This window comes from Urocitellus parryii, chromosome 5, assembly GCF_045843805.1.
Source record: "Urocitellus parryii isolate mUroPar1 chromosome 5, mUroPar1.hap1, whole genome shotgun sequence".
Taxonomy (NCBI): Eukaryota; Metazoa; Chordata; class Mammalia; order Rodentia; family Sciuridae; genus Urocitellus; species Urocitellus parryii.
In genome coordinates this window covers 173,643,616-173,653,718 of record NC_135535.1, presented here as the reverse complement: position 1 = coordinate 173,653,718, position 10,103 = coordinate 173,643,616, and the positions used below count along the sequence as shown (strand labels likewise).

General features: G+C 51.4%; 1 protein-coding gene across 1 annotated transcript; it reads right to left on the bottom strand.

Moving 5' to 3' along the window:
• Positions 1–8,377: 8,377 nt before the first annotated feature.
• On the bottom strand, positions 8,378–9,745 carry Gprin2 (G protein regulated inducer of neurite outgrowth 2). The gene has a single exon (XM_026397012.2). It carries the CDS (start codon positions 9,743–9,745, stop codon positions 8,378–8,380), a length of 1,368 nt encoding a protein of 455 aa, XP_026252797.1.
• Positions 9,746–10,103: the final 358 nt, after the last annotated feature.

Genomic DNA, 10,103 nt, shown 5'->3' with positions numbered 1-10,103 from the left:
AGATATTCCTCTGTCGTCCTGTCACTGACGACTGTGAGGAGCAAGCTCTCTCTCCAGCTTCTCTCTTTGCTACATCACCCCTCCAGCTCTCAGATGGTCTGGGCACCAGATGGAGATGCTCCTAGCAAGGCATCGCCCCTGGGTCTCAGCCCCAACACAGTGAACTTTAGGGCTAGTACAGCCCAGAACCCCCTGCTGCTCAGCCTACTGTCCTATGCCCCTCCCTGTGGTCTCTTCTGCCAGACATTTCCAGGAGAGGGGAAAGGGTCCTGACTGTCCACACCCTCCCCCCCATAACCCAGGAAGAAGACTCCATTGGGCAGGACCACCAAGCATGAATTGAGACTGGGTAAATAGAAGGATGGAGGCAAGCCAATGAAGGGTTACATTTCACAAACATGGTTAGGGTGGGATGAGGCAGGGGGCCCCCTCCAGCCCCCTCAGCATGTCTGGAGTCAAATGAGTGTGTCTTCCCTTCCAAACTCTCCGAGTGGCCTTCACAGATTCCACCTTCTCCGTCTCTATCCTCTTCTCTAGAATCGTCTGCCTGCTGGCCGGGTTGGCCCAGCGCGTCCACAGGAGGGGAGGTGGAAGGGGAATACGCAGGGAATGGACACGATATGACCACAGCATTGGCTCATCCCCAGGCCTTAGAGGCCCTCCCACCTGGCGTCGGGTGGCCACTCCTACAAACCCTCACCCTCCGGGTGGGTGGCTTCCAGGCTGCGTCCAAGTGCCCTCTAGAGGGCGTCAGGTCACACTGCAGGGCGCGCCGGCCCGGACCCACCCCGGTGCGGGTCTCTGGGCCTGCGCAGCCCACGCTGGGCATTCCCCGGAAACCTCCCCTCCATCGCCGCTTGGCACCGGTAAATGGGGTGGAAGTGGCAGTGGGAAAGGGAGTTTCTGCTATCAGCCACAATTCCATAGCCGCAGGGGACCAAGGGGACCCAAAGCCCTGGGAGAGGAGGTCAGGGAGTGGCTAGGAGCAACATTTAAAGTCATGTTAAAAGACTTAGTAATTACATAATATCTTCATGCAACATTTTTAAAGCAGAGTTTATGAAAAGATAAATGACAAAATTCAATAAAGCAGAATCCTACTTCCTGCCTGGCTGTCCTTCAGCAAGGTTCCGGCAGTATTCCGTCCAGCTTGCCTGTGACCACGCACCCTGCTGGTTTCTGCCCGACCCAGGGGGCTTCGACCCAACAGGTTGCTTGGGCCATGCAGAGCACAAAGGTCAGGGTCTTCCGAATTCATGTGTTGGAATCTATAGCCCTTTAGAAGACCTTTCCCCCTCCCTGAATTCCCCTAATCTAAGGGAAGAAAACAGAATCTTCTAAGAGACACAGCAGGGCTTGCAAATGCCGTGAAACTTACATACAAAATCACACCCTTGGTCATGGTCTTTCCAGACCCTTGACTGCTAAAAATGAGAAGTGAACAAAGATAACAGGCAAAGGCTGCAGGTGACAACCAAGGGGGCAGGAAAAATGGAAGAGGTATGGAGCAGGAGACAATTCTATCCCCCTCAGCTGGGCTTCAGGACTCCAGTTTAGTTCCTTGATCAGCAGGTAGAAAATTCCAGTCCCAACACAGGCTTCCTGCTTGGACTCTGCTCAAGCTGATATTGGTCTTGGAGATCAGGGACAGGTCCTCTTTTCCTCAGTGTAGAGGCAAGCATAGAAAGCAAGTTTAAGAAAGGACAGAGACAGACTTCTCTGGAAAGAAGTGGGACCCAGAGCTGGGTTCCCCTATAGAGAGTGTATGTCTTGCTCTTTAATACCACCCACCCCACCTTCTCTTTCTTCTCAGAGTTTGTGCCTAAGGGCACGAAGAAGCAGCTCAGGGGTAATAGCTTGTGCTGGGAAGTGTGATTCCCCAGAGGTGTTAGCAACCCATTGAGCTGGAAAGTGTGATTGGAGGTTATGTTAGCAACCCATTGTCTTTTCTTTGATAACCAGGTTTCATCTTCTCAAACCCCATCATTCATTACCTACACTGATGGCTAGGCCTTTCACCCCCTGCCTCAGTTTGTTGAGGAATGTGATATTTCCTGTTCTCACAGGCCAGGTGAGCTGCAGGCAGATTGCTTTTTGGCAAAAAAAAAAAAAAAAAAAAAACATGTGTGGAGTTAGTACAGTGGATTCATTTTTATAGAATTATTGTCTCAACCTCATGGTTCAGACCACAACCCAACCCAATTATAAGCCAAGCAAGCAAGATTCTGAACACATGAAAGAGGAGATGGCCTGCCTAAAACTGGAAGATGGGTACCACACACTCAGGGCATCCCTCCAGCAACCTAGCCAATCAGCCCCCCAAAAAGGACCACCAAAACTTAGGCTCTTCAGCCTGAACAAAATTCTCCCATTCATTCAGCAGGACCACTGACAACTGATTTCTCTTTCTGGTCAAAAGCAATGGAAATTTAGCAGAGCAAACCAAGGGAAGCCTCTCAGGGAGCCTTGGCCCTGAAAATCAGAAATGAGGAGACCCAAACCCAACATGGCTGGAGGGAAATGTCCCAGACTATGGGCAGAGACTGAGGTTTGGAGCACAGGCTAAGGCAAGGTAGACCTTTGTCATAAAGGGGGAGAAGACAAGAGCAAGGACAATGGGATGGGTGGAGAGAGAAGGGGGGAGAGATGGACATGAGACAAAAGGAAAAGAGACTACTGGGGCCTGGGGACCGGAGGGAGAAAGAACATCTTAGGGGAGCAGGGCAGGGCCTGCAGAGCCTCCCCACTTGTCTCTGGCTGCACACACAGAGACACAGCATCACAAGGTCCATGTTGATGGGATGCAGAGAAAACACCCTATGTCTTTTTCAGATAATATTCTGGGCAATGAAAAGCCTCAGGCCAGAACAGACTGGACAAGGAATTCAAAGGTACCCTAAAATCAAACACTCTTCCCTGGCCCAAACTGCAGGTCTTAACTACAGTGTTCCCCCAAATTTCACATTCCCTCCTGATGAAGCAGGGAAAAATGAATTTTAGAGTATCCATTTGTAGAGTTCATGTTTAGAAGCCCAGATTTGCCTCTTTGCTGAGTTGTCACAGGCTTAGAGGGGGAGAGTTTTGGCATGAGTCCTGCAGAGTCACTATTCAAATTAGCGAAGGTGGCATGTGGGGACAAGAAAGTCAGACCCCACCCGTTCACCCACACTCCCATCAGCTCATGCCACTCTGGTTTGGCTTGGCTTTTTAACAAACATCAACTTTCTCCAGATGCTTTTCCTGGTTTATTATTTCTCTGTAACCACAGCAACAGAACCATCCCCATATCCTCCCAGTCTGAAGGGAGACCCCCCCCAACACACACACACACACACACACACACACACACACTCAGCTTTTGAAAGACCCCAACAAAAAGGGTGAGAAAAGTGAAGGTTACTAAAGAACAGCTGCAAGGAGCCTAAATCTTCTGACCCTAAGGGTCACCTCCCTGGAAGCTGGCAGGTAAGCCCCCATGTGCTAGAAACAGCCTTTGATGGGGCTTTTGGGGAAGCCAAGAGTGAGGGTGGGGCCACTCCCAACCCCTAAAGGACAAATAGGTAGAGTCTGCAAATCTTAGCTTGTTTTTGGTCTCAAACTTCTAGAACAGCTAAACAGGAGGTCAAATCAGGGGGAGGGAAGCAGCAATCACCAACCAGTGTTGCTGAGACTAAGGACCGAGTCAGGCCACACCCTCCTCTTTCCTTGTTTGACGGCAAGGGTCCCTGGACTGTGCTTTAGGTGAGAAGGCCTACTGATGTTGAAGATCTGGATTTTAACATATTTGCCTTGAACAAATTTGTCCACAATGACCTTGTGGATTTGGAGGCCCCAGGGACCTACAGGATAACCCAGTGACATATTCCAGGCTCATACAGGCCCTTCCCTGCCTGACAAGTTAGAAGAAAACTGGCATAAGACTAGTCATAGCTTTCGATAACAAATCTGGGCCAGGCCAAAATAACAAATGAGAAGGAACTGAACATGGGCAAATTCCAAGCTCTGCATTTAACTAACCAACATCACCTGGCACAAACACAAATGAGAATTGTTTCTGAGCAACTCACAGAGGTAAAGGTCTGGGCATTTTGTGGGCCACAAGCCCCATATATGTGTTGGGTGATAAGCTGCTTGCGGTATAAAGGTACCTGTCAGTGGGTGCACCCCAAATACCTGTGACTCCCTTTGATAGTTCCTGTGTACACTTCCTCTGGAATAGGCCCCCCAGCTTCACCCAGAGACCACCCTGGAACTCCTGCAACCTGCCAGCCTGCATGCCAAAGGGCCAGAAGTGCCTAGAGGCTACCCCCTACCCCTGAGTGGCCCTAACACAGAGTTTGCACCCCAGGACTCCCATGTGGGACTTGGCTTGGCCTGAAGTCACATTTTCATTTGACTTCTGTCCTTCCCTATCATGCTCTCCCCACTCCTCATAATCCTCATCTTGGCATGAGCTTCTGGGATCTTATCCCCAGACTAGCAGTTAGGGAAAGAGTGGTCCTCCTTGATACAACTTAGGGTACCACATTCTCAGAGACCTCCAGCCAGAAGGTATGTGCCCCAAGCAGGGTGAAAAGCTGAAGATGAAGAACCTTATTCAGAAGTGCCTTTGAATAAATAGGTTTTAAATAAATGGAATGTGGACTGTGATCAGAACCAAGCTGGTAGGGGAAGAGCTGGACTCTCTAGGGCCATGGCACACCATGCAACACCATCAGTACACATGTGGATCGCTCACTCAGAGCCAGGTGTTGTACATAGGTTATCCCACTTAAAATCCTCACAAGCCTATGAAGAAGGCACTATTATCATCCCGGTTTTACAGCTGAGGAAGTTTAGGGACTCCAAAACTTGCCCTAAAACTCATGGCTATCAGTGTGGATCCAGGGCTCAAACTCCAGCTTTAGACCACAAAGCTATGGTGGCCTGATCCAAGTCTAAAATGTTAGGATCTTCATGGACAAGGCCCTTTCAAACCCTGTCAAATAATAATCTAGTATATCCAGGGTTCAGAGACCTAAACCAGCTGACACAGAGGTAACATCACAGTGGAAGAGGACCATATCCCTTGCCCCTCAGCCAACAGAAGCCTGCATCCCAACAGGAACAGATCCTCCCCTATTGGATCAGTTCCTTATAAGGACAATTACAGCCTGAGGTCAGAGGGGAGATGCATCTCTGTGTCCTGGCAGACCCAGAGGTGAGAAGCCCAAGGAGGCCAGGCTTCCGTGTCAGAGGCCCAGGCTGCCATAGAAGGAAAGCCAGTGGAAAGAAGGAAGAAGTCCCTGGAGAAGACAAAAGGTAGATTCCTGCCAGGGCAGGGAGCTTTAGAACTCTGGGGTTTGCTTCAAAGGACCAAGTACAACCAGTCAATACCAATTCCCCTATCCCGCCAGGCCTGGCAAACCTCTCTTCTTCCAACTTGTATTTATTTTGAATTTAAAACAAAACAAACACATGGACAATGAAATCCAGCACTTCCCAGAGCCAGACCTGAAAGGGAACTAGAAACCGGGAAGTGGAGATCTGTAAATGAAATCAGTGGTCAGGCTCTGTAGCCCTGAACCACTATAGGCGTAAGGCCTGGCCAGGAGGAGGCTAATCTAAGGGCCAGGATAGGTCTCTGGGCCCAGTTCATAAATTAATTAAGTTCAGAAATTGCTCCACCTAATGGCAAAGCTCAGCTGGTGAGACCAAGGATGTGGTTTAACTAGAAGAGTGTTTTGGGGGCCCTATTCAGGATACAGGTGGGGCTGGATTCCAGCACCACCCTGCAAACCTTTATCTCCGTCTCAGTGAGGTAAGTGGGTGCTTTATCTGGCCTGTCCCATGCAGGGCCCAGCCTGGCCTGCCATCTTGTAGAGCAGAGGTGCTTGCTGTAAATTGGCACACCTCTGCTCAATGGTGAATTCATGTAATTTGCATATGATGAAGTAAAGGTCTCTTCATGAAGCGGGTTTCACTGCTCTCAGCAAAACTCTGTAGTGTGGGGCCCTTCCCCTGCCCCTCCTGAGTCTGTCTTTGTCCCAGAGAGCAGCCTCACCCTTCTCTTTCCCAATCTGGAAGAACCTCAGCCTTCCAGAACTCCTCCTCCTCCTCCCCAGATCAACTGCACACATGTGTGAATAGTCCCCACCTACCCATTCCTCCCCCTTAACAGGCCCCTCCTAAGTGTCCCCACCCTCTGGGCTCCTATGTTCTGCCACTCAGATGCCAAATCTCTCCTCTACAGGTAGCCAAAGGGATATTTCTAAATTGGAATCTGGTCTCCCCACCCACCCCTTTCACTCATTGCTTAAGCCAAAGGAATGAGATGATAATGGTACAATTTCAGGCACTGCAACATATTAGGGGACAGGTAGCCCCACCTATTCTCTATTGCCCTAAAGTCCCTTTCCTCAGTCATACCAAGAACTTCAAAATGAGGACGCCCTAGCCAGCCTCCTAACCCAATGAACAACCCAATTGAGCCTCTATAATTCATGCACCATGGACATGCAGGGCAGTTACCTCCAAGCCTCTTGCTGCCCCAACTCCACTCACCTTCCCAGCCCTTTTGTGTCAAGACCATGCTCAACTGTGGCCCTGTGCTGCTCCCTCATATCCCTACAACCATTTCCCCTCTCCCCTGGGCGGGGGGTACTGGAACCCCTGTGCAGGACCAGGAACAAAGGAGGCATGGTACCCATATGCCACACTCCAGAACATGAGTTACCTGAAAAGGTACATGCTTACATGGAAGGGGCACATTTCAAGTTATGAATGCCACTTCAGAAGGCATTCTGACCTAAAGCACGCCTTCCTCACCTGTTTCTTTGGCCTGTTGGAATGCCAACCCTGTTTAAAAACCTGAGCCATCATTGCAGGAGTTTTTCTCACTTCAGTGAGTATTGGGTCCTAAGGGAAGGGAAAGTAAACCAGCTTTTGAGTCCTATGTTCCTAAATATATAAGAAGCCCAGGAACAGGGCCAGGTCAGTGACCCTGACACCACCCTAACCCTTTGGCTCCCACATAGGGTGGCCTGAGGGTTCTATTTTAGGAGCTTAGGATCTTCAACACCAAGTACCAGGATAGACACAATCCATTCCATCCTCCACAAGCCTCAAGAAGTCCTTGGGTTGATGAAGACAGCTGTGAAAGGCCCTAGTGTTCCCTCCCCAGACCCAATTCCCCTGGCCCGAATCAGGTCACATGGGCAAAATTAGACAAACAGGCTCAAAAGTTGTCCCCAGGCCCCACCACCTCCAGCATTTTCTTACCAGGTGGGAGGCCCCAGCACAGGGTCCACAGCCAGTCTCCCGCCCTGCCCCTATCTATTCCTGCCCTCCCTCCTTGAAGAACTGCACCAGCTGGGAATAAATCTAAGACAAAGGAACGAGATGATAATAGAGCAATTTCAGGCTCTACAACATATTTAAGGGCATGTGGTCACCTCTTCTCCATATCATAGGGTCAGTCCCTGACATGATGACCTGCAAGGGGGCTGTCTTGAAAGCCTCATCAACCCTTCTGTAATGTTCAGAGCCCCCACATACCATGGCAGGGGAGTCCTATCATTCCTCACACAAATCCACAGAACTTGACCCAGAATGTGGGCTCAATAAATCCTTCCTGTATCCAATTGCACTGAACTGGACCAGGCTATAGTGAAACACCCAGGCTCAGCCAGTCCTGGCTTTGAATCCTAGCCCACCCTCCCGGCTGTCCAACTTGGGGCACATCAACTGGATGGCCACACCAAGCACTTCAGGGTCTACTGATGCTCCGTATACCTCCCATGTCATGCCTTCAGCATCCCACCGCACATCCAAACATCTTGTTGTTTCCCCTGTAGAATGGCATAAAGACATGAAGGCTCAACAAGGTAAGATGCCAAGCACAGTAAATGGCACACAGGAGGCCTTTGCTTCTCCTCCCTAAAGTTCCCTTCTCTAAAGACCCAGGAAGTCCCTGTCACTTGGGACAACCCCTGTGCCCACCAATTAATGTAAGAATTCAATATTTCTCAGCAGTGCTTTAAAGTAAAGCAACAGTCCTAAGAGAAACATGACAAAGTTTTTGAGGGCAGACTGAAGGTTGAATATTTTTACAGAAAAATTAGGAGCTAGTTTTAACACAGTGCAGAAACCCCGGCCCAAAGTTCAGAGCCTGGAATGTGCAGACATGTGGCTCTTGGAGATCAAGCCCTTAAAAAAGAGCCCAGCTTCATGAAGCCAGAAGCCCCGGCTGCATTCTGTGATCTGTAGGTAGTCAATATTTATCAGATGAAAGATGTGCCCACCTGCAGTGGGTTCAGGGGGCACAGGGCCCACACTGTCCCTGGCCCTGGCATAGGGCTGAGTCCATGAGCCAGGCCAGCCAGAGAGATGCAGTTCCTCACTCGGGGGCTGCACCAGAGCAGCCACAGCAGCTGGGGCGCCGTAGGGACTGCATGACAGCCCTCAGAGGGCCCCTCCGGCCCTCAATGGACAAGCTGTCCTCACTGGCTGGCACTGGGTGCAACTGTTCAAACTGCATCTCCAGGTGCTTCTGGATGGCCACACCAAGCACTTCAGGGTCTACTGATGCTCCGTATACCTCCCATGTCATGCCTTCAGCATCCCACCGCACATCCCGCACAGGGGACGATGTCTCTTCCAGGTTGGGCCCCAGAGTTACCTCTGGGAACATGTGCAGAGCCACAGGGGCTTCCAGGGATGGGCTGGTAGCGACAGCCTTGCATGCTGCCGCTGGGGCTGCCTGCACACCAGCATCCTGGGCTGATACCAACATGGGGCCCAAGTCACTAGCTGAAGTCATGGTACATACATCTTTGGTCCTAGAGCCAGGCTCTGTGGGTAACCCTGTGGGACCCCAAAGGTGGGCACAACAGTGGGAGTGCCTATGAATCCCCCCAGGCAACTTACAGTGGAACTTCATCCCGTGCTGAGCCTGTAGCCCAGACTCGCTCACTGATGCCACCAGTTTGGGAAAAGCCAAGATCCCTGTGGCAGGCAGGGCATGGCAGCAGCCACTGGCCACTGCCTCCCTCATGCTGCAGATTAGAGCTGCTGGGGGCAGAGCATGGCAGGAGGCGGTAGCAGGCTGCCCTGTGGCTTTGGGCCCAGCCTGGGGACCACTGCTGTGGGTAGCTGTGTCCCCCAGGGCTGGTGGTGGTACCCACACCTGACTCTCCTCCAGCATCCAGGCTGAGTTAGAAGTTCCATCTGCTGGAGCCAGTTCTCTTTCCAGGCCTGTAGGTGGCTGGCCAACCTGGTCAGAAATACTGCCAGGCTGCAGCTGAGCCCTGCGGACAGGTGAGCCACCGAGGGCTGAGCAGCTGAGGCTAGCCTTCCGAGCACTGCTGTGACCCCGGGTCTGGGTGCTACGGACCAGATCAGAATGGCTCCTCTGCACGGCAGCCACACTGGGAGCCCGCAGGCGACACAAGTCACCACTGTCCATTGTAGACACATTTCCCACAGTGCTGCTTCGCCAGTGCCCCACAGCACCAGACCGTAGATGGGGGCTTGAGGTCTGTGCCTGCTCTGTGCTCTCAGTCTGGCACCTCTCTTCCACCAAGGCCTGGGGACTAGTGCTGGCCTTGCCAGGTTGGGCCTGCCACACAGTACTGCTAGCACTCTTGCGGAGCTCTGGTCTCTGCCCCCGGCCTTCACAAAGCAGGCTGGAAGAGCTCTGGGACAGTGGCTGTGTGCGGGGACTCCGAAGTGCCTGGGATTCAGGCTCAGGGTGGCTGGAACTCATGGCTGCCTGCAGGAGACAAAAGGGGAAGGAAGGAGTTGAGCTGGGTATCAGCACCTTAGCTGGACTCTGCTCTGAGCTCACACACTGGAGAGACAGCTTTAATCTCAGCCTGATTAAATGGTCAGAATCATAAGCAAGTCAGTGACATCACACCAGACACTTCAAATCAAGTCCATCCCATAGGAATGACACTAAAAATATATAACAATCTGTACCTCTGGAGAAGGGCTCAGGAGACCACTCACCTATTTTGCCATCTGGTGACTTTTACTGGATAGATTATGGAGGAAAGGGAAGTGGAAGGAACACAGGGAAGAGGCCAAGTCTGTGGGGACCCTGGTATGGGACAAAGGCATTA

What these genes read in the sequence shown, in the direction of transcription:
- Gprin2 (XM_026397012.2), bottom strand. Translation starts at nt 9,745, where the DNA reads ATGAGTTCCAGCCACCCTGAGCCTGAATCCCAGGCACTTCGGAGTCCC.